We start from the raw sequence: 24,704 nt of genomic DNA on the forward strand, positions 1-24,704 counted from the left end.
TCTAGGATGTGACAATGGTAAATAAATCTCTACATTTATGCTCATTTTTTGCGCGGTCTTGCAGGCCTTCTCATGCAGCTGCAACTGCAAGTACATTTGTAAATCATGACCCATCTTGAGTTGGGCTCTGGGATGGTGCAATTGTTGAGAGGGTGAGCTTATGGTTGTGTGGGGGTAAGGGCTGAATGTGTGTGGGTGTATGTGTGTATCCCACAACTGTTGCGAAGGAAGAAGTAAAAGATGTTAGGGACTATAGAGGATGATTCACAGCAATATGTAATAAAAATCGAAGGTGAGGGCGATGGAAATGCATTTGGCAATGGATCTGCTTCGGTTCGGTGGATGGTGCTGTGTGCACTTATCGAAGGATGGATCCCAGTCGGTCCGGGGCTGTGCGATGCGGGGGGTCGGGGGTGGTCTGCCGGGCATTGGGATGACAACCCAACTCGAGATGGGGGCTTTTGGCGGGTGGAATAGTGGGGACCAATTGGAGGTTTGCTTAGTGGAGATGCAAATGTCATGGTACAACTATATAGACACTCAATCATTATGTTACTTTTTAATAGGACGTTTACTAACATATATTTTGATAAAAATAATTGAAAGGTGTGTCCCATTATGGTAAGTGGTGAAATAAGTATAGCCAGTTACAATTGTAATGGCTTAGCAGATAATAAGAAAAGACGATCACTATTTACCTGGCTAAAAGAGAAGGATTATAATATCTACTGTTTACAGGAAACCCATTCGACAGTTTTAGATGAAGTTTTGTGGAAAAAGAACTGGGGGGGCGAAATATATTTCTCCCATGGGCAAAGAAATTCAAAAGGGGTGATGGTTTTAATTAATAATAACTTTGATCCAAATGTGCAACTTGTCCAAACAGATCCTCAAGGTAGATGGATTATTTTAAATATGTTATTGGACAATAAACATATGTGGCTTATTAACCTATACGGTCCGAATAATGATGATACAAGCTTCTTTGACAATATATATATAAGAATGTATCAACTCTACAAGCAACACTAGACTCTATTATTATAGTGGGAGATTTTAATACGGTCTTAAATACCTCTATGGACCGGAAAGGAAATCACACTACAAACTATCACCCTCAGGCACTTAAGGAAATCAGGAATGTCATTGGATATATTGGAATTAGTGGATATATGGAGACTTAAATACCCTGACCTAGTGAGATATACATGGCGGAGGCTTAATCAAGCTAGTCGCCTTGACTACTTTCTTATATCATTCTCTCTGGCACCAAAAGTTAAAAAGTGTTTGATAGGGGACAGAATGCGGTCGGACCATCACATAATTGGCATATATATTACTCTTACAGAATTTCCACGTGGGCGAGGATATTGGAAATTTAATCAAAGCCTACTAGATGACAAATTGTTTAGAACTAGGACAGAAGAATTTATAACTGACTTTTTTAGACATAACATAGGTACAGCAGATCCCCATATTGTATGGGACACTTTTAAGTGTGCCTTTAGAGGCCATGCAATTCAGTACTCATCTATAAAACAAAAGCAATTTCGATCAAAAGAGTCCATATTAACAAAGGAAATTGAAGGACTAACAGTACAGTTAGATAACAATAAAAACGGTACCATAGAGACACAGAATAAGTTAGAGGAAAAACAAAAAGAAATGGAGGAACTTATTCAAGAAAGATCCAGTGTAATATATTACAAAAATAAAGCGAACTGGATGGAATATGGGGAAAAATGCACCAAATTCTTTTTCAATCTTCAATATAGAAATGCTACCAAAAAAAACGTATTAAAACTTGTTACAAATGATGGAGTCACGCATGATTCACCAAATGATATTTTGAAAGAGGAAGTAAAGTACTTTAAGAATATATTTTCGTTTCAGGCTCCTCCATCTCCACTAACTGAAACTAATTGTATGGATTTTCTCCCTAATAATAATGTAAAATTAACATCTGTACAGAAAGACTCATGTGAAGGCCTAATTACAGAGGAGGAACTACTTGATGCAATTGGGGCCTTTAAGGATGGGAAAACTCCAGGACTGGATGGCATACCAGTGGAAGTATACAAACATTTTTTTGATATACTCAAAGGACCATTATTAGCTTGTTTTAACCACTCCTATATAAATGATAGATTATCAGACACGCAACAAGAAGGTGTGATATCATTATTACTGAAACAGGACCCAAGTGGTATATATAAAGATCCAGTCCATTTAAAAAATTGGAGACCTCTTACACTTCAGTGTTGTGATGCAAAAATCCTAGCAAAATGCTTGGCGCATAGAATAAAAAAAGTTTTGTCAGATATTATTCATCCTAATCAGACAGGTTTTTTACATGGACGATACATTGGAGATAATATAAGGCAATTACTGGAAACAATAGAACACTATGAAATATCGGGGACACCAGGCCTGGTTTTCATAGCTGATTTTGAAAAGGCTTTTGATAAAGTACGACTAGAGTTTATATCTAAATGCCTAGAATATTTCAATTTTGGGGAATCTCTTATAAAATGGGTAAAAATTATGTATAGTAACCCTAGGTGTAAAATAGTAAATAATGTCTACATCTCAGAAAGTTTTAAACTATCTAGAGGAGTAAAACAAGGTTGTCCACTATCAGCATATCTATTTATTATTGCCATTGAAATGTTAGCTGTTAAAATTAGATCAAACATTAATATTAAGGGATTAGAAATCCAGGGCCTTAAAACTAAGGTGTCATTGTACGCTGATGATTCATGTTTTCTTTTAAAACCACAACTAGAATCTCTCCACGGCCTCTTAGAGGATCTAGATAAATTTGCTATTCTCTCTGGATTAAAACCAAATGATGATAAATGTACCATATTACGTATTGGATCACTAAAAAATACACATTTTACATTGCCATGTAGTTTACCAATTAAATGGTCTGACGGTGATGTGGACATACTCGGTATACAAATCCCAAAAGAAAGAAATGATCTCACTCCAATAAATTTTTATAGAAAGTTAGCAAAAATAGATCAGATCTTGCTACCATGGAAAGGAAAATACCTGTCTATTTGTGGGAAAATCACCCTGATTAACTCTCTAATCATATCACAGTTTACCTATTTGCTTATGGTTTTGCCTACACCTAGTGACCTGCTTTTTAAATTATATGAACAAAAAATATTCAATTTTATTTTGAACGGCAAGCCAGATAAAATTAAAAGGGCCTATTTATATAACGAATATGAATTCGGAGGGCAGAAATGATTAAATATTAAAGCATTAGACCTCTCACTAAAGGCATCAGTCATACAAAAGTTATACTTAAATCCAAACTGGTTCTCTAGTAGATTGGTACGAATGTCTCATCCTATGTTCAAGAAGGGCCTTTTTCCCTTTATTCAGATTACACCTGCTCACTTTCGGTTGCTTGAAAAGGAAATAATCTCCAAAATATCTTTATTTTTTAAACAAGCCTTAGAAAGTTGGTTGCAATTTCAGTTTAATCCACCTGAAAGGACGGAACAAATAGTACAACAAATCTTGTGGTTAAATTCAAATATAGTAATTGATAAAAAAACTGTATTCATCGAAGAAATGTTTAAAAAAGGTATAATTTTTGTGAATAATATCATAAATAGGACTGGTGGAGTTATGTCACACATGCAGCTAACACAGACATATGGAAATGTCTGCTCTACCCAAAATTACAACCAATTAATTGCAGCATTACCACAAAAATGGAAGAGGCAGGTGGAAGGGGATAAAAGTAAGGAACTTGTATGTCGGCCTTATATTAAAGAACATAAATGGTTAAAGAAAAGTGTGATAAATAAAAACACATACCAATTTCATTTAAGGACCAAAAAACTTACAGCTGTGCCATATAAATTGCAAAATAGTTGGGAAGAGATTTTCGATGTACCCATTCCATGGCACATGGTTTATGAATTGATACGCAAAACAACGCCGGATTCAAAACTTTGAATTTTTCAATTTAAATTATTGTACAAAATTCTTGCAACTAATAGAATGTTATATATATGGGGGATACAATCTTCCCAGCTCTGTAGATTCTGCTGTGAGGAGGCAGAGTCATTAGACCATTTATTTTGGTATTGTCCGCATGTAGCTCGTTTTTGGTCACAGGTCCAGGAATGGTTGAAGAATTGCAACATTTGCGTAGAACTAACGCTACAGATAGCAATACTGGGGGATTTGAAAAGCCATAGTCAATCAATCAATAATATAATAATTATTTTAGCAAAAATGTTTATTTTTAATTTACAATCCGTGGAAGCTATGAGAATAGGAAGATTCAAATCTTTTGTGAAGCATCACAGCACAGTTGAAAAATATATGGCAAATAAAAATCCGAAATGGATGATGTTGGAAGATAGATGGGAAAGGTTGAGTGGAGCTGAAGGGTGGGACTAATAACAAGATAAACAATGTAGGGCATACGGGATCTGTGAAATGTGTATAGGTGCGGAGCTATTGTGAAATAGCACAGTTACAAGTGGAAATCAAACTGGATGGACAACAGAAATAGAGGAAGGACTAAGAACAAACAAGAGAGAACTATTATAAAGTAGACTGTGTCTGTAAAATGTGTATAAGATGTATAAATTGAAGGTAAAAACAGAAATGTTTATCAGTTTACTCCAATTGGGGGATCGGTGGTAGGGTTTGCGGGGAATAATAATAAAGGTATACTCTTTAAAAAAAGTATGTATGTCTATGTAGGTATGTGTATGTATATATGTGTATATGTATGCATACGTGAATGGATATATATATTTACCCCAAAAAATATGGGGGATTGGAAATGATGCAGACAATTACATTGGAAGCAACATTCTTTCCGCAATATTAAGCTGATCCACCCCCCCGAAAAAAAAAGGAAAAAAAAGGTTGCTGGTTTGAATACCCGAGCCGACAAGGTAAAAAGTCTGTCAATATGCACTTAACCTAATTTGATCCAGTTTTGATCCACTTAACACTAATTTGTTGCCGTACTACTACCCTGTAAAACTACACATTTCACTGCACCTATCTGGTGTGACAATATACACTAAATATACAAAAGTATATGGACACCCCTTTCAAATGAGTGGATTCTGCTATTTCAGCCACACCAGTTGCTGACACCAGTTGCTGACAGCACACAGCCATGCAATCTCCATAGACAAACATTGACAGTAGAATGGCCTTACTTAAAGACCTCAGAGACTTTCAACGTGGCACCATCATAGAATGTAACCTTTCCAAAAAATAAGTGTTGTTATTTGGAAGTGGAAATGTCTAGGAGCAACAATGGCTCAGCCCTGAAGTGGTAGGCCACACACGCTCACAGAACAGAACTGCAGAGTGCTGAAGCACTTAGCGTGTAAAAATGGTCTGTCCTCGGTTGCAATACTCACTACCAAGTTGCAACAGTGAGCCAGGCCTAATCACCCAACATCAGTGCCCGACCTCACTAATGCTTTTATGGCTGAATGGAAGCAACTCCCTGCAGAAATGTTCGAACATCTAGTAGAAAGCCTTCCCAGAAGAGTGGAGGCTGTTATAGCAGAAAAAGAGTACCAACTCCATGTTAATGCCTAGGATTTTGGAATGAGATGTGTCCACATACCTTTGGTCAGCATTAGTAGTAGTGTAGTGTATTTTTTTTTTTAAAGCCAACCATCGCCATTTTCGTGGCCTGACATTCAAAGTTACTGTGATAACGTCATGAACCTTCAAGTACCAAATAAGTCTCTCTGAAAAAGAACCACAGATCAAACGTCACACATAAAATATGCCTTCTTGGGGCCTCACTCTCGAGAGCTTCTCATTGTGAAAAAAAGAGACACACGTTGAACACCAATGCCAGTGAAGGAAAATAGCAGAGTTCTCATCGGTGAGTTATTAAAATAATCAACGTTTTTATTCAAAAAATAATCAATTGAATATTATTATCTCTAATCACGTTATTGACATTTTTTGCCTTATGTCCAACGACTGTTTTATTCGATAACCCTAAAATAACAATCCTAGCCTATATATTCTCAAAATACGTTTTATAATCTATGTTGCACAACACTATATGCTGAATTTTATACTTTCCCATAGTCGCAATTTCCCCCAATAGACCTATCACCCACCTGCTGCGCATCATTTTGTATTTTTTTAATGCATCAAAAGTTGTATTTTTTGTCTTTATCTGAAAGAAAAACATTACAACAAGTTGATGATTCTTCGTGTTGATTAGCTATTATAAACTCTTGTGTTTCACTGATCTTGTTCTCTCTGCAGCTGCGCTCCTGCTGCTGTTCGCCCGTTGTGATGGAAACGCGTCGCAGCCTCAGGGAGACTCACCTCGAGCGTACTGTATCACCAGCCTGGAGGTAGGTGGCTAAACTGTGCATCGGTGGGATTATAATTTACCAAACTGACCGGTCACCCACTATAAACCTATGGCACATCAGGTTTTGGCCTCATCCAGGTTTTCAAACAGCTGTTCAAGAAAATTAGCCAGGGACGAGAAATGAGAGTGGGTGAACTGCAGCCGGTGACTGTTGCGGGAATGTACACTGAGTGTACAAAACATTAGGAACATCTGCTCTTTCCATTACAGACTGACCAGGTGAATCCAGGTGAAAGCTATGACCCCTTATTGATGTCACTTGTTAAATCAACGTTAATCGGTGTAGATGAAGGGGAGGAGACAGGTTTTTAAGCCTTGAGACAATTAAGATATGGGTTGTGTGTGAGTGCCATTCAGAGGGTGAATGGGCAAGGCAAAATATTTAAGTGCTTTTGAACGGGGTATTGTAGCAGGTGCCAGGCGCACGGGTTTGAGTGTGTCAAGAACTGCAACACTGCTGAGTTTTTCACGCCCAACAGTTTCCTGTGTGTATCAAGAATGGTCCACCACCCAAGGGACATCCAGCCAACTTGACACAACTGTGAGACGCATTGGAGTCAACATGGGCCAGCATCCCCGTGGAACGCTTTCGACACCTCGTAGAGTCCATGCCCTGACGAAATGAGGCTGTTCTGAGGATAAAACCAAACCTTGGGGATAGTACCAGATTTAATCATTAGGTAAAAATAGGGGTAATGATTCAGCAATCAGGGGGGCAGAGAGCTGCAGCAAAAATGGATCAAGCATATCAGCCCCAGTGGATTATTTTTACATCAATCTTAAGCAAGGCATCTAGCACATCACAGGTAGTAAATTGTTAACATGAAAACAAAGATTCACTAGAAGTTGACGGGTTAACCGTCGGGGCAGCTAGAGGCTGGCAGAGGGAAGAGCAGGGTCGATTAAACCACTATTTCTCTAAAATAAAAAGCTTGCCGAGGTAAAATTATAATCAAAAGCATCACTTATCCCATTCTTCTCAGTTATGATGCCAGTCAAACAGAACTTGCTTATGCAGCGAAGAAGAGCAATTTCTACGCTTCAGTGCATTTGCTGTTTTCCAAAATGTATAAGGATCACCAGCAGAGTCAGAGATAGAGTTTTAAAATTAGCTTGATTTAGCTTTTTTTATTATTATTTTTTTTCCCACCTTGATTTAACCAGGTAGGCTAGTTGAGAACAAGTTCTCATTTACAACTGCGACCTGGCCAAGATAAAGCAAAGCAGTGTGACACAGACAACAACACAGAGTTACACATGGAGTAAACAATAAACAAGCCAATAACACAATAAACAAGTCAATGACACAGTAGGAAAAAAAGAAAGTCTATATATAGTGTGTGCAAAAGGCATGAGGAGGTAGGCCATAAATAGGCCAATAGGAGCGAATAATTACAATTTAGCAGATTAACACTGGAGTGATAAATGAGCAGATGATGATGTGCAAGTAGAGATACTGGTGTGCAAAAGAGCAGAAAAGTAAATAAAATAAAAAATAAAAACAGTATGGGGATGAGGTAGGTAGATTGGGTGGGCTATTTACAGATGGACTATGTACAGCTGCAGTGATCGCTTAGCTGCTCAGATTGCTGATGTTTAAAGTTGGTGAGGGAAATAAATGGAGATAGTACATCTATATCTCAATTATCTCAATTGTCTGAAAGATTGCCAGTCCGCTACAGAGTCCGTTTTTCTTGCTTTGGCCCAGGCCTGATTTCTCAGTTAGCTCCGAAGAAAACCAAGGATTAGATCTATCTTTGACTCGAAATAGTTTAAAAGAGGCATCTTTATCTGTCAGAGGAATAAATAGGGCTTTTCACATTTAGTTGTGTGGGTTTTGAGATCAATTGAGTCAGATTAAAATCTATGCATATACTCTTAAATTGATATGAGGCCGAATAAAGCCAATCCAGATTCAAATCCCTTAAAATGACCAACTCGGAGGACAAAAAAGGTGTTAAACACTCAGATATAGCGCTAATAGCATCCGCCATGGCAGCAAGGGGGAGGTAAATCCCAGCAACAAATAAATGTGTATTCTGGTTTATGGACACATCTAGGGGAAATTGAAGAGGTAGGTGTGGAAGGCAGTATAGCATAGCTCAGTGTATCTGCATGCAGTTCCTGGTAGAGAAGTGGTGGAGGGTGGTGTGGGGGGCAGTGTTGCTGGCTGTTCTCCAGTCTCTGTGAGGCACCACCGGACGTAGTTCTAAAGGAGCTTCTGATTTGTCTCAGGGAGTTGATGACTGGTCTGTTGCTCCTGTCAGGTGAGGTGGACTGGCCACCCGGAGCAACATCCTTTAACGAAGGTGGGGACTGTCTCTTTGTACAGGTCTACATTGTCGTAAAGACAGTCCAGGCTGAGGGTGGGATGGTGGGCCAGGTGTACGATGGGCCATAGCAGTCCTGAGAGAGGCTGGCGTTTACCCTCTGGATGCATTTACCCTCCTCTGGAGCATGTTAGATATTACAATCTTTGCAACAGGGAAGATGGTGGAGGCCCTCTCCATCACTCCCCTTAGTGATGTGGCCACCCTCTCGTTGGGCTCGCAGGTCATTGATCCCAAGGTGAATGATGATATGGCTGGGGGAGCCAAGCTGGGCCACAGTCAAGAGCTCCATAGCTCCCTCTGTTGTGGTGCACTATAACTTTTCCACTTTTTTATTTGGGAAAAGATTGTTCTCTGATATAAACTTTACATTGGTGTCTATCACTAATATAATGTCTGGTTTCTCGTCAGGTCTATGGAGGATGGCAGGAGGGATGTGAGTAATTACAGGCTGTGAGATGGGGATGGAGGGGGTCAGCTGGGTTGGTGCATTGGTTGGTTGGGTTGGTGGGTGGGTTCTGATTCAGCTGTTGGTTTGGTCCTGTGTTTTTTATGGGACTCTTTGTAGAGTGGATGGTAGTAGCTGAGATATTCCTGCCTTAGCTCATGTAGCTCCTTCTTATTTGGTCGAAGTAATGGACAAATTTATCCAGACTGGCCTCCGAACCTTGAACCATCACAGTGCCAATATTATAAATATTAATGTTACATTTGGGGGTGGAATCAATGTACAGTTGCCTAATTTTTCTGTTTTATGACATTTTAAGCAAATTGCCAAGTGCCAAGGATAATGTGTGTAGAACAGGTCTACTTTTATTTCCTTGTTCATTTTTAGGATGAAGTCTTCCCTCAGATTCTCTGGGGATTGACTTTATCACATTTTCAGGATACTTGATGGCAAGGTCTCTGAAACAATGTCTAGAGAATGTGTCCATCTCCATGGTGACCTCTTTAAACAACTCTTTCCTACAGAATGATGTGCATGTGCCTCTTGATATACCTATAGACAAATGCTCTTTTTAACAAAACACTTTTATGAAAAATACAAATAAAGATATTGAATGTGGCCTATTTTAGGCTATAAAGACATAGCTTAGGCTGTAAATACATGACGTTACCGTTTCGTTTCCCCTGGCCCAGATGGGTTTAGAGCACATAGGCTTCTCTATGCTTCCTGCAGCTGTGGTTGTTATCAGTAGGCTACAGTTGACCAGATTGAAGCACAGATTAATTGTGTACGAGTTGACAAAATCATGAGGCAAAATCAGTCTAAACAGCAGAACTTTGTCCCTCCTTTCAACACTTTTGTGTCAATATTTTGTATTAAACCAAATCAAAAGCGCTGGGGCAAATGGCAGCTCACCACACGTTTCCCGGCGGCCCAGCTGTGCTGATCTCTGCAACGTGGACAGATGGAAATTGCCACACAATGTCATAAATGAGGAAACAACATATATTTATGATCTACTATACATTTTTTGGTTGTTGATAGTATCTCAAAATGTTTCCTAAAGTATCTCAAAATGTTGAGATAGTATCAACATTTTATGAAAGAAATGTGGGTGGGTGGCGGGAATGTGCTTCCGGAATTCCCAAACTGTAAACTTTTCCCTTGAAATGTACAGCATTGTACTGGCAGTAAAGTTGCCAGCTTAATACTGTAATTTTGCAATACAGCAGGGATGCTGTAATATGACTTACAGTATTATTACTGTAATCATTACTATAACACAGCTGTATTATAATTACAGTATTTTGAGTCACTGTACCTTTACAGTGTCCTTTTGAGATGAACCTCACAAACAGTAAACCTGTATTTATCTTGGGTATTTTTCTGATGGCAGACCTATAGGCTGTGTAGCATAATGCCATTTCACATTGCATTGCAGAAGGATGCAGAATTGCTCTGATCATTTTGTAGGTCTGTTGTATTGTGTTCTTGAAGAATCTTGTGAATTTTTTAGAAGATAATAAAAATGAAATTCTGCTGCCCTAACATAACTCTGAAAAGAAGACTCTGACCTCAACAAGGTCAAAATAATAAAAATGCATAAGAGAGGAAGGTAGAAACTCATAGGTAGTAGTGGTGATATAGCACCACACCTACTAGCCTACAGTTCCTTCAGAAAGTATTCATACCCCTTGACTTATTCCACATTTTGGAATATTCAGTGTCATCCTGGTAAGCAACTCCAGTGTATATTTGGCCTTAGGTTATTGTCCTGCTGATAGGTGAATTTGTCTCCCAATGTTTGCTGGAAAGCAGACCAAACCAGATTTTCCTATATGACTTGGCCTGTTCTGTTTATATATATAATATAATATAATATATATATATATATATAAACTCCCTAGTCCTTGCTGATAACAAGTATACCCATAACATGATGCAGCCACCACCATGCTTGAAAACATGAAGAGTAGTACACAGTGATGTGTTGTGTTGGATTTGACCCAAACATAAGGGCAATATGTAGCCAAGCAATTACGAGCGTTGGGCCAGTAACCAAAAGGTCGCTGGTTCGAATCCCCGAGCTGACTAGGTACAATTTTTTATTGATGTGCCCTTAAGCAAGGCACTTAACCCTAATTGCTTCTGTAAGTTGCTCTGGATAAGATCATCTGTTAAATAATTAAAATTAAGTAATGCTTTTTATTCAGGACATAAAGTTAACTTCTTTACCACATATTTTGCCGTTTTACTTTAGTGCAAACAGGATGCATGTTTTGGAATCATTTTATTATGTGCAGGCTTCCTACTTTTCACTCTGTCATTTAGGTTAGTATTGTGTAGTATTATTTATTTAACCTTTATTTAACTAGGCAAGTCAGTTAAAGGACAAATTCTTATTTACAATGACTGCCTACCCCGGCCAAACCCTGACAACGCTGGGCCAATTGTGCGCCGCCCTATGGGACTCCCAATCACGGCCTGATGTGATACAGTCTGGAATTGAACCAGGGACTGTAGTGCAGTGAGATGCACTGAGATGCAGTGCCTTAGACCACTGCGCCACTTGGGAGGCCAAAAGGAGTAACTACAATGTTGTTGATCCATCCTCAGTTTTCTTCTATCACAGACGTTAAACTCTGTAACTGTTTTAAAGTCACCATTCATGGTGAAATTAAGCAATGTTTTACTCCTGAACTTATTTAGGCTTGCCGTAATAAAGTGGTTGAATACTTATTGACTCAAGGGATTTCAGTTTTAATTTTTAATCAATTTGTAAAAAAAATTATAAAAACCTAATTCCACTTTGGCATTATGGGGTATTGTGTGTAGGCCAGTGAGCCAAAATCTGTTGAATCCATTTAAAATTCAGACTGTAACACAACAAAATGTGGAAAAAGTCAAGGGGTGTGAATACTTTCTGAAGGCACTGTTCCTGTAATACACAGTGTAAAAAGTTTTCATAACACATGCAATCCTTTAAATGTGACCAAGTCAAAGAGAAAAAACAGCACTGCTATTTCAATAGAAATTCAACTAAATGTACAATTGACATTCTGGTAGGGCTTCTGGTACAAACTCTGGTGATTATGTGACGGAATGACTTAATAAATATTCTGTGATCTCTATTCACCTTCAAAAGCCACATCATTTTAGAGCTGGTCTTCCTCTCTGACTCTCTCTCCCTAACATGGTGACATGTTGTTCTGTGTTCCAGGGAGGGTTGTGTACTCTGTCTGAAACCCATCTGAATGCTTCTGGTCCTACCAGACTAGAGGTCCCTGCTGGACAGAGGCTCCTGATCACCATGCAGAGCATCCCAGGAGACCCTGTCTGCAGCTGGAGCCATGGAGCTGACCCAAAAAGGTGTGTGTGTTTGTTGTTTTACCTGGCGCCTCAAAGCCACTGTGTTATTGTTATTGCATCCATAGGGGTGTACTTTTGCCTCCCTGCTGTCTTCATCTGTAGTTGTTTGCCCTGCCAACAGAAGGGGCTATTCCGTGACCATACTACAGACCCATGTGAGTGATTCTGGAGAGTACACATTCAGCTGTGAGAGAGGCGGGATCAACTCCTCTCTGACCCTCTCTCTACTGGTCATACCTTCGCTGAGTGAGTGACAGCCACATGACCCAATACTCTTGCTCTTTTCGACCTCAAACCTCCTCAGACTACCCAAAACCATATTTGCAGCATCCTCTTCATTGCTACAAAATTATTTTTAAAAGTGATGTTCCTAACCACACAATCATTTGAAATCATATTCAGATCTACACAATATTCATGTCTCGTATCAGAGTTGAATATATACCACCATATTGATTCTGAACCCCATTGAAATGATGTTTGATGAAAAATTCATAGCTACAGCTCAATCCACCTATCTAGGACTTCCCACAAAACCACAGCTGAAATTTATCCCTGGGAAAAGAGGCTTCTTACCAGACTTTCAGTGTTCTTCAGAGGGAAACCCTAAGCCCAAGATCAAATGGTTCAACAACCTTGACAAGACTGGGTACGGTCTCACCAAACTTCAATGAAAATGTATAGAATCCAAAAGCATTGTTTTCAGGGTATTGCTTTAAAGTTTTATAAAGCAATGGCTATACATGATTTCAATCTCAGCCATCAATAGCAGCCGTACAATAGTTTAATGTCTCCTCCGTTCCAACAGAAAAGGTAATGATGGGACAGACATTCCCTCTACGATCAAAGAGAGGGCTAACAACAAAGAGAAAAGTAAAAATTACTACAGGACAGCAGTTATGTGCTGTGCTAGCAATTCTCAAGGAGAGGCGTGTTCTCAACTATATGATTACGGTAAGGTAACCGTTGAACAAAAGTCATCAAATTACAATATTACATTTACAGTACACTATAGCGTGAGCATGACCATATGTGTTTTTCTGTGTGTGCCTCAGATCTGGACCGTGTCAGTGATGAGAATGAGAATGATGAGGCTCCAGAGATCACTGTGAGTCCTGGGCAGCCCCTGCTGCTCAGCTGTCGGCAGAAAGAGAACAGCACCACACAGTGGCTGACTGACAACCAGGGACAAGTAAGCTTTATCAATCTGACAATCTTTTTTTCACGTTTTATCAGCCTTCTCTTCACTCTGCTGAAAACCCTTCCACCTTTCCCATCACGACTTTCTCACTGTATTCATGTAATGCAGATGTAATGCAGCATACCATATTTTCCTCCAGGTCTTCAAATCTCAACTCACATATAAAGAAATAGATATGACCTACCTGTTCATTGAGTCGGTGACAGTGAACCACAGTGGAATCTATACATGCCGGAGCAACAAGAACAAGGTCAAATCCACCCATGTCCAGGTCCTGGGTCAGTTTATAGGCTACAACACTGAATCCTCCTCGTTACCTTTGTTTTCAGTCAAACATTCCCTTTTAAATGTCTATCTGTACTTGGTCTTTACTAATCTCTCAGACAAATTCTTGTTATCTGTCCTGATTCTCTCTTTATCACCACCTGCCTGCATGTTTTTGCCCGAAACGTGATCTACATGTGATTTCCTGTGTTGTGTGTCCTCAGAGAAGGGCTTCATTTCCATCGACCAGGTGAATGAGAGCAGTACCATCTCAGCCCAGGAGAAGCCAGGGTTCTGTCTGCGGGCCCTGGTCTCCTCACACCCTCTCCTACGCTGCCATTGGCTGGGCCCGGACAGCAGACAGACCCAGTGCCCTGAGCCCACACGGCTCTGGAAGAACAGGTAGAGAACGTCAGATGTAGTTATGTTTATGTACAGTAGTTTGATGAGGTTTGATGTGGATACTATATATGATTCCCTGTGGTTTCACCATCTCCCTCTTTCTCCCCAGGACTCTGGAGTTGTGTAACATAGAGCCAGGAGAGTACCAGTTACACCTGAAGGCTGGGGAGCTGAACCTCACAAAGACCCTCTCTCTGTGTGTGGCAGGTGAGTGACAGCCGATTGCCCAGATAGATAAGATGTGTGTGATTGTGTGCATCCTCAGTAAGACACCTGTCCTTGTCCTCTGTCTCTCAGGTACGTCCACTCCCAGTCTCTTACAGAATGGAGACAATATCACCTGTGAGACCAACACCCCCCTCCCCTTCAACCTCACCTGGAGCTCCTGCTCTTTGACCAATGACAGGTATTAGATCTAGGTTTGTTTCTAATGTTAGGATTCAGCTCTGTAGTGGTAGGCACCAATATCGATCATTTGATATGATAACGATATCAAAAGATATCGATAGGAGCAAGGCATATCAGTTTATCCTTGCTGTTAAACTACACTGTTGTGTTAAAGAGCATACGTGACTGTTCCTGCAACCCTACTTAACTGCCTGCTGATGCAATCACATGTTTTTACCCTGATGCTCAACGCTCCCCACCTCTGCTTTGGAATAACAACAGCCTTGGGGCGGACAGTGGCGCTGTTTCCCCCTACTTGGCAATCCATCTTTAACCTGTGTCTATTAACCTGTGTATGTTAACCTGTGTGTGTCAACCTGTGTCTGTTAACCTGTGTATGTTAACCTGTGTCTGTTAACCTGTGTCTGTTAACCTGTGTCTGTTAACCTGTGTATGTTAACCTGTGTGTGTCAACCTGTGTCTGTTAACCTGTGTATGTTAACCTGTGTCTGTTAACCTGTGTGTGTCAACCTGTGTCTGTTAACCTGTGTCTGTTAACCTGTGTGTGTCAACCTGTGTCTGTTAACCTGTGTATGTTAACCTGTGTCTGTTAACCTGTGTGTGTCAACCTGTGTCTGTTAACCTGTGTGTGTTAACCTGTGTGTGTTAACCTGTGTGTGTTAACCTGTGTCTGTCAACCTGTGTTTGTTAACCTGTGTCTGTCAACCTGTGTCTGTCAACCTGTGTCTGTCAACCTGTGTCTGTCAACCTGTGTTTGTTAACCTGTGTCTGTCAACCTGTGTTTGTTAACCTGTGTCTGTCAACCTGTGTCTGTCAACCTGTGTTTGTTAACCTGTGTCTGTCAACCTGTGTTTGTTAACCTCTGTCTGTCAACCTGTGTCTGTCAACCTGTGTTTGTTAACCTGTGTCTGTCAACCTGTGTGTGTTAACATGTGTGTGTTAACATGTGTCTGTTAACCTGTGTGTGTTAACATGTGTGTGTTAACCTGTGCTCTTTTCCAGCTGTCAGTCAGAGTCTGCAGCCTGGAAGGAGATCCCTGCCCCACCCCCGAAGCTCTCTGACTCAGACCAGTTCTGCCATAAGAGGGTTCTCAGCTCCCGGGACAGTACCGAGGTGGGGGACTTTGTCAAGTGCTGCATCACAAACTCTGTCCACTCACAGTCACACTGCAGTGAGACACTGTTCAACATACAATGTAAGTGGTCGATCAGGAAAAATGTGTCCTCAGAAAATAATTGACAACTTTAAATACGTTTATAACAGTTGTCCCAGTGTGCAACAGAATTGGTCACAGTATTGTCATAACTATAGTCAGACATTAGTTATATCTAAAGGAAAGGAGGACCAAGGCACTCTTCATATAATTCATTAAAATGCCTTTATTTGTATGATTTTTTAAACTTTGTTTCTATTGAACATGCCATACAAATAAAGGCATTTTAATTAATTATATGAAGAGTTTCTTGGTCCTCCTTTCTTTTTGATGACTAATTTACCCCTTTTACCAAAGAGCACCTTCTGTCTACTAAAATGTACTATTGTGTACCTTAGTAACGCTTCCCTTCCTCCTCTTTCTATTAGTTATATCTGTTCCATCAGCCTCCTCTCAACTCCTCCTGAAAGTGTCTAGTCTGGTCCTGTTCCTGGCTTTGATGCTGGTCAGCCTGGCGCTGCTCTACTTCATCAGGAAGAAGGTACTCACACACGTAAACATACACACACACACACACACACACACGTAAACATACATACACACACACACACACACACACACACACACACACACATAAACATACACACACACACACACATAAACATACACACACAAACACACACACACACACACAAACACACACACATACACACATACATTCACACACACACACACACACACACACACACACACACACACACACACACACACACACACACACACACACACACACACACACACACACACACACACACACACACACACACACACACATATACACACACACACACATAAACATACACACACAAACACACACACACACACAAATGCACCCTCCCACCTTCCTGATATTTCCTGTGTAGAAACCCCAGTACCAGAGTCAGCTGCAGATGATCCAGATGACGGGGCCTAATGACAACGACTACATCTACATCAACTTCAAAGACTTCCAGTATGACCAGAAATGGGAGTTCCCCAGAGAGAACCTGGAGCTGGGTAAGACTGGGGGAGATGTACCAGTGGAATGACGTAGCCTGACCCATCTACTGGGGAATCTCTAGTCTCCAGCCTCACCAATAGTATTCCCACCAACCCTGTGTTGTTGTGGTCTTTCTCCCCAGGGAAGGAGCTGGGCTCTGGGGCCTTTGGCATGGTGCTTCAGGCTACAGCCTACGGCATCAGCAAGCCGGGGGTCTCCCTGCAGGTGGCTGTCAAGATGCTGAAAGGTACAGGGTTTTACCTGTGTGATGTTTTACCCTGCTGGCTAAGTGTTGGTGTTTGCTGAAGAGACTTTGTCATACTATTGTACCCTGCACCAGTGAAGTCTCTCTGGTCATTGTTGAGTGGTAACGTTTGCCCATGCAGAGAAGCATGAGACAGTAGAGAAGGAGGCTCTGATGTCAGAGCTGAAGATGTTGACTCACATCGGACAGCATGCCAACATCGTCAACCTGCTGGGGGCGTGCACTGGCTCAGGTACGATAGCCAATCACAGGCTCTGTGATTGGCTGTGCGACTGTGTGTGACTCTGTGACTGTGTGTGGATCTGTGACTGTGTGTGGATCTGTGACTGTGTGTGGCTCTGTGACTGTGTGTGTGACTCTTTGACTGTGTGTGTCTCTGTGATTGTGTGTGACTGTGTGTGGCTCTGTGACTGTGTGTGACTCTGTGTGGCTCTGTGACTGTGTGTGTCTCTGTGATTGTGTGTGACTGTGTGTGACTCTGTGACTGTGTGTGGATCTGTGACTGTGTGTGGATCTGTGACTGTGTGTGTCTCTGTGACTGTGTGTGTGACTCTGTGACTGTGTGTGTCTCTGTGATTGTGTGTGACTGTGTGTGGCTCTGTGACTGTGTGTGACTCTGTGTGGCTCTGTGACTGTGTGTGTCTCTGTGATTGTGTGTGACTCTGTGACTGTGTGTGGATCTGTGACTGTGTGTGGATCTGTGACTGTGTGTGGCTCTGTGACTGTGTGTGTGACTCTGTGACTGTGTGTGTCTCTGTGATTGTGTGTGACTGTGTGTGGCTCTGTGACTGTGTGTGACTCTGTGTGGCTCTGTGACTGTGTGTGTCTCTGTGATTGTATGTGACTGTGTGTGACTCTGTGACTGTGTGACTCTGACAGGGCCCACGTACCTGATATTTCAGTACTGCCGTAACGGGGACCTGCTGAACTACCTGAAGAACAATAGAGAGCTCTACCACAAGTCTCTGACCGAGGCCTTCACCAGGGACCGCTTCAGCGGCCTTTACCACAACCTGCCCAAGAGGAGCTCCAGGTTGGGATTAATGTAGGGGTGTCAAGGTTTAGTTTAATTCAGAAATTGGATTGTAGGCTACTCTCATGGTGAAGTAGAGGTATGATTGTGAGGGTTAATGTGCTCTCATGGTGAAGTAGGGGTATGATTGTGAGGGTTAATGTGCTCTCATGGTGAAGTAGGGGTATGATTGTAAAGGGTTAATGTGCTCTCATGGTGAAGTAGGGGTATGATTGTAAAGGGTTAATGTGCTCTCATGGTGAAGTAGGGGTATGATTGTAAAGGGTTAATGTGCTCTCATGGTGAAGTAGGGGTATGATTGTAAAGGGTTAATGTGCTCTCATGGTGAAGTAGGGGTATGATTGTGAGGGTTAATGTGCTAATGTTGGTCTGTGTTCTTCTTAGTGAGTTCCAGAGGCCAGTGGACAGCATGTACATCCCCATGTCCCCCACCACCACTAGAGGGCAAGAGAGCATCGCCCTGATCAGCCTCAACTCTTCTCCCATGAACACCTCTGATGGTCAGTGTGGGGTAGACACACACATTCCCACATACACACACACACACAAATTAAGAAATAGGCTTGCTTACTTACTTAAAATATCTGTAGGATCTCTCCACTGCTGTCCAGTGGATTCTGTTGATCCCAGCTGATCCCTGTTGATCCCAGCTGATCCCTGTTGATCCCTGTTGATCCCTGTTGAGCCCAGCTGATCACTGTTGATCCTAGTTGATCCCAGCTGATCCCTGTTGATCACTGTTGATCCCTGTTGATCCCAGATGATCCCAGCTGATCCTAGCTGATCCCTGTTGATCACTGTTGATCCCTGTTGATCCCAGATGATCCCTGTTGATCCCAGCTGATCCCTGTTGATCACTGTTGATCCCTGTTGATCCCAGATGATCCCTGTTGATCCCAGCTGATCCCTGTTGATCCCTGTTGATCCCAGCTGATCCCTGTTGATCCCAGATGATCCCAGCTGATCCCTGTTGATCCCTGTTGATCCCAGATGATCCCAGCTGATCCTAGCTGATCCCTGTTGATCCCTGTTGATCCCAGCTGATCCCAGCTGATCCTAGCTGATCACTGTTGATCCTAGCTGATCCCTGTTGATCACTGTTGATCCCTGTTGATCCCAGCTGATCCCTGTTGATCACTGTTGATCCTCAGGTCCAGGGATCTATGAGGAGTTAAATGAGCTGCAGGAGGCGGAGGAAGAGGAGGAGGAGGAGGAGGAGGAGGAGGAGGAGGAGACGCTGACCTACGACGACCTGCTCAGCTTCTCCTATCAGGTGGCCAAGGGCATGGACTTCCTGTCCTCCAAACACGTACGTGGAGCAACTACACTGTCCACTGCAAACTACACACTACACATGGCACCATATTCACTTCACCATGTCCCCTCAGAATTATACAAGGCTGCGCTCACTGCAATAAATCTTAATACTCCCTGGCCTGTACCTTACATCATCACACCCTCTCTGTGTCCTGGGTGTGTGTATCTGTCTCCAGTGTATCCATCGGGACCTTGCGGCCAGGAACGTGTTGGTGACTCAGGGTGGACTTGTAAAGATCGGGGACTTTGGACTGGCCCGGGACATCGACAACGACTCCAACTACGTAGTGAGAGGAAATGTAAGGACTATACACAGGAGGGAGTGTTTCGGTCGTCACTAGTTAGTAGTGCTTGACTTGGGCAGGAGTTCACCGGAGCTGAATACCGTCACCTTCAATTTTCAACTGCTTGAGCTCCTGTTCCTCTTATAGAATATTAGCTCAAAAGTATTGTAGTATCAAAAGCTCCTGCACCTAAATATAAACAGTACCGGCACCCACAATGAGTACCAGCACCTATTTCAGTCAAGCACTGCTAGTTACCACATAAACCCTGCCTATTTCTGCTATTTATCGTCTTAAAATGTGATTTTAAACCTAAGTTTAACCGCATTGCTAACCTTGTGCCTAGCTCAAACCTTAAAGTAAGACTAAAAAGCTAAAGAAATAATCCTGCTTTTTTTACAATAGACAATTTTGACTTTGTGGCTGTGCTATATAGTGGAAACCAAGTGTTTGTCTGTATTTGACAAATTCTCTGTTGTGTCAGTGACAGCTGTGTTCTCAGAATCCAGTGTCAGTGTGTGTGACTGATGTGTGTGTGTGTGTGTGTGTGTTGTGTTGCAGGTGCGTCTGCCAGTGAAGTGGATGGCTCCAGAGAGTATCTTCCAGGGGATGTACACCATGCAGAGCGATGTCTGGGCCTATGGTATCCTGCTGTGGGAGGTCTTCTCTCTGGGTAGCCACATAAACATACCTACTCTTACTTGTTATTGTATTGTAGGGTGTCAGTGTATGTGTGGGATGGGGGTGGAGTGGGAGGGTTCAAAAAGCATACTTTTGTTCACAAAAAAATAAGAATATCCACTGGACACACTGGTTGAATCAATGTTGTTTCCACGTCATTTAAACTAAATGAAATGACGTGGAAACAACGTGGAATAGACGGTAGATTGACGTCTGTCCCAGTGGGTACGAACTACACACACACACAATGTGAATTTGCTACTGGCACTGACCCTGTAGATTACATTCTGCTGGTTTTTCTCTTTCTTTCTTGTTTCTTGTGGGGGTTTTTTGTTATACTATTTTAATATTTATTTAATACTGCACTGTTGGGAAGGGCTTGCGAGTTAAACATTTCACTGTACTTGTACATATAAAACTTGATGTATTCCCTGCATGTTTCTGATACAGGGCCTTCAGAAAGTATTCTCTCCCCTTGACTTTTTTAACATTTTGTTGTGTAGCAGCCTGAATTTAAAATGGATTACATTGAGATTGTCCAACAGTTGACAAAAAAAGGGCATCTATTGGTAGATGGGTAAAACTAAAATGAAAGCAGACATTGAATGTCCATTTGAGCATAGTAAATGTATTAATTACACTTTGGGTGGTGTATAAATGCACCCAGTCATTACAATGATACAGGCGTCCTTGTAAAGACAGTCCGGGATTGATGATCATGAATCCCGTTCAGTGAAGCCTAGAAAACCGGTGACGTAGACCTCCGGATCTGGTGAACAGAATGAGTAGAATGAGGTACTGATGAGCATCAGTCCCGGGGGGATCCGTAGAGAAAGGAAACCGGTCAAGGATTTCACCATGAGGCCAATGGTGACTTTAAAACAGTTACAGAGTTGAATGGCTGTGATAGGAGAAAACTGAGGATGGATCAACAACGTTATAGTTACTCCACAATACTGACCTAATGTCACGGATCCCCCCGGTACTGATGCTCATTCTGTTCACCAGTTCCGGAGGTCCACGTCACCGGTTTTCTAGGCTCCACTGAACGGGATTCATGATCATCAACCCCGGACTGTCTTGTCTGATTACACACACCTGCTTCCCATTTCCCCTGATTAGTATGTTATATATGTGCCCTCTGTTCCCTCTGTATTTGTCGGTTATTGTTCCCATGTCCGTTGGTGGTGTGAGTACCTATGTGTTGGTGCAATTATGCTGCGTGTTATATATATTGTGTGTTACGGGTATCGTGCCGGTCTACGAGGTTTACCCTCGTTCTTTTGTTTGGGTACAGCCCAGTGTTTTTGTATACCTGTTTGTTTTGGGTGTATTAAAAAACCCTATTGTGTACTCCTGCACCTGTCTCCAAAATCTTTTATACCAGCGTGCCACCTAAATGACAGAGTGAAAAGAAGGAAGCCTGTACAGATTACAAATATTCCAAAACATTCATCCTGTTTGCAACAAGGCACTAAAGCATACTGCAAAAAAATGTGGCAAAGAAATTAACTTTATGTCCTGAATAGAAAGTGTTATGTTTGGGGCAAATCCAACACATCACTGAGTACCACTCTTCATACTTTCAGGCATGGTGGTGGCTGCATCATGTTAGTTCTCACTGCCACTTCTACAAAGTATTGACTCAGGGGTGTGAATACTTCTGTAAATTTGATATTTCTGTATTTCATTTTCAATATGTTTGCAAAAATGTCTAAACATGTTTTCAATTTGTCATTGTGTAGATAGGTGAGAATTTTTTGTTGTTGATTTAATCAATTTTGCATTCAGGCTGTAACACAACATAATGTGGAATAAGTCAAGGGATATGAATACTTTCTGAAGGCACTGTATTAAGTGATTTGCTCTCTCTCTCTCCCTCTCAGGTGTGACCCCCTACCCAGGGATAAAGGTGGACAACAACTTCTATGTGATGATAGAGAGAGGTTTTAAGATGGAGCAGCCATACTACGCCAGTGAATCTGTGTACATATCCAGACCTGCTCTGCACCTACATCTATAACATTACATCATACACATTTAATTAGAATCAAATATAGGAACTGTAAAAGGGGTTTCATCCCCCCTCCCTTCCTCCCTCCTGCAGGTATTCGATCATGTGTAAGTGCTGGGCCTTGGAGCCTCGGGACCGCCCTCACTTCTCCAAGCTGGTGGCCTTCATGGACGACCAACTGGCCGACATGGAGGAGAAGGTGAGGCTTAAACAATACAACAAGCCTCAATGTAGGCAATCCTCAATGCACGTCCTTCCATTAAAATCCTGATTTCTTGTGATTTATCTTTTAGCTCTACCATAACATCCTGGACAAGAGCTGCAATCATGCATTATACCAGAATGCACCTGTGAAATCTGATCTCTCAGCCTTGGCCAAAGAAAAGGATCTTCAAGCACAGTCACAGAACCAATACTGCAAGACCCACTCCACTGGAGAGGCCCCAACAACAACAACCACAACACTGTCTGACATGGTTGCCATGGAGACTGATGATGACAAACCACTGAAACCATGTCAGTGAGATCAATGGCATATCTTTCTAATTCTTCTATGCCATGAGGATTTCTCATATTATATCCTAGTAGTGTATATTTGTATAATGCTGTGGATTTCAAATGCACTGATGACTTGCTTTATCCAAATATGTTTAACAATGAATATGTCAATTAAAACTGTTTTTGTATCAAAGGCTAGCTCTGTCACTGTAGGAATTGATAAAGTAATATTTAACATTGTAACATAGATGTCAAATTTAACACAACCTGTTTTTGTGAACATATTATAGACTGTGTGCAACTAATTCAATATTAATCATGTTATTACTGCTTTTGGAGAAGAGAGATTTCAATCATTTTGACAGCTGGATTATTCTGTCTTTTCTTTTCTGTGTGAAGTTATTTTTTATTAATAACAATGATTTAGTTTTCGGTATGTTTGTCCATCTGAGTTCTGGAAATTATTCAAATATTTGAAATAAAGTAAAAAGAGGAGGAAGGGAAGCGCTACTAAGGTACACTATAGTATATTTTGGTAGATAGAAGGTGCTCTTTGGTAAAAGGTGTAAATTGGTCATCAGAAAGGAGGACCAAGGCACTCTTCATAAATTAATTAAAATGCCTTTATTAGTATGGCATGTTCAATAGAAACAAAGTTGTTTAAAAACCGACGCGTTTCGGCTGCATGGCCTTCGTCAGGGAGTACAGAAAAAAGAGAATACAATGTCCTCTTTTGAAAGTCTTTTCCAATTAGCCCTAATTAGAAGAGGGAGTGGTTACCAAATTGGACACACCTAGTAAGCAATAATATACACATGAAAAGGTAAAATACTGTAGCTATGTTATCATGAGCATACAACTCCAAGCTAGAAGCATCAGAACACCCAGAGAGGCAGTTCCAACCCTAACCATGACTGGGAGAAGTGTCCAGAACAAGAAAGCAATATATTCCACAGATCACAGCAAAACATGAACAACAGTCCAAACATAGCTAGAGGGCAATTGAGCAAAATGTCCACTAGATGACAGCAAATGGACCCATTACGACCCTACAGGAAGGGTGAGAAATCGCAGAGAACATTAAAAGAATCATTAAAAATAATTGGGGAATCATCCAAAGTGATACGCTACTACGCCAAGTCTTTCCTGAACCACCAGTCATAAGCTTTAAGAGATGTCCTACCCTAAATGACAAATTAGTCCACAGTTACCTTCCGGGTGACTCTCAAAAAACTTGGCTTGACCACAAACCCAAGGGCTCTTTTAAATGTTACCAGTGCAACCATTGCAGTAATATTGTACAGAAAAAGTATTTTGTTGACACAGCTTCTAAAATGGAGTATTACCTCAAGCATTTTATTAACTGCAAAACCACTCATGTCATCTATAGACTGGAATGTCCACAGTGCAAGGTGTTCTACATTGGACGGACAAAGAGACGCCTTCAAGATCGCTTGACGGAACACAAGTACGCCATACGGGTAGGCAATGAAGACTACCCCATGGCAAGGCACTACAAGTCCTTACACCATGGTAACCCTGCCTCCCTACAAGCTATGGGTATTGATCATGTTCCGGCCTCTATTAGAAAAGG

General features: G+C 41.4%; 1 protein-coding gene across 1 annotated transcript; it reads left to right on the forward strand.

Annotated features, from left to right (window-relative positions):
- Positions 1–5,797: 5,797 nt before the first annotated feature.
- Positions 5,798–24,144, forward strand: flt3 (fms related receptor tyrosine kinase 3). The gene is made up of 24 exons (XM_055881924.1): positions 5,798–5,896; positions 6,292–6,383; positions 12,402–12,550; positions 12,672–12,796; positions 13,073–13,199; positions 13,359–13,504; positions 13,606–13,742; positions 13,891–14,029; positions 14,240–14,417; positions 14,527–14,624; positions 14,715–14,823; positions 15,828–16,021; positions 16,408–16,520; positions 16,903–17,035; positions 17,161–17,265; positions 17,405–17,515; positions 18,163–18,316; positions 18,701–18,816; positions 19,468–19,625; positions 19,810–19,932; positions 20,479–20,590; positions 22,485–22,584; positions 22,706–22,811; positions 22,906–24,144. The coding sequence occupies exons 1-24, from the start codon at positions 5,863–5,865 to the stop codon at positions 23,134–23,136; spliced, it is 3,090 nt and encodes a 1,029-aa protein (XP_055737899.1). The 5' UTR covers positions 5,798–5,862; the 3' UTR covers positions 23,137–24,144.
- The last annotated feature ends 560 nt before the right edge of the window (positions 24,145–24,704 follow it).

This window comes from Salvelinus fontinalis, chromosome 25 (assembly GCF_029448725.1).
Source record: "Salvelinus fontinalis isolate EN_2023a chromosome 25, ASM2944872v1, whole genome shotgun sequence".
In the NCBI taxonomy this organism is placed as follows: domain Eukaryota; kingdom Metazoa; phylum Chordata; class Actinopteri; order Salmoniformes; family Salmonidae; genus Salvelinus; species Salvelinus fontinalis.

Bases quoted from the DNA above. Each gene is read 5' to 3' on its own strand.
- flt3 (XM_055881924.1), top strand. From the start codon at position 5,863: ATGCCAGTGAAGGAAAATAGCAGAGTTCTCATCG. The intron at 12,551-12,671 runs GTGTGTGTGTTT...CCCTGCCAACAG, and splicing joins CATGGAGCTGACCCAAAAAG to AAGGGGCTATTCCGTGACCA. The intron at 19,626-19,809 runs GTACGTGGAGCA...ATCTGTCTCCAG, and splicing joins ACTTCCTGTCCTCCAAACAC to TGTATCCATCGGGACCTTGC.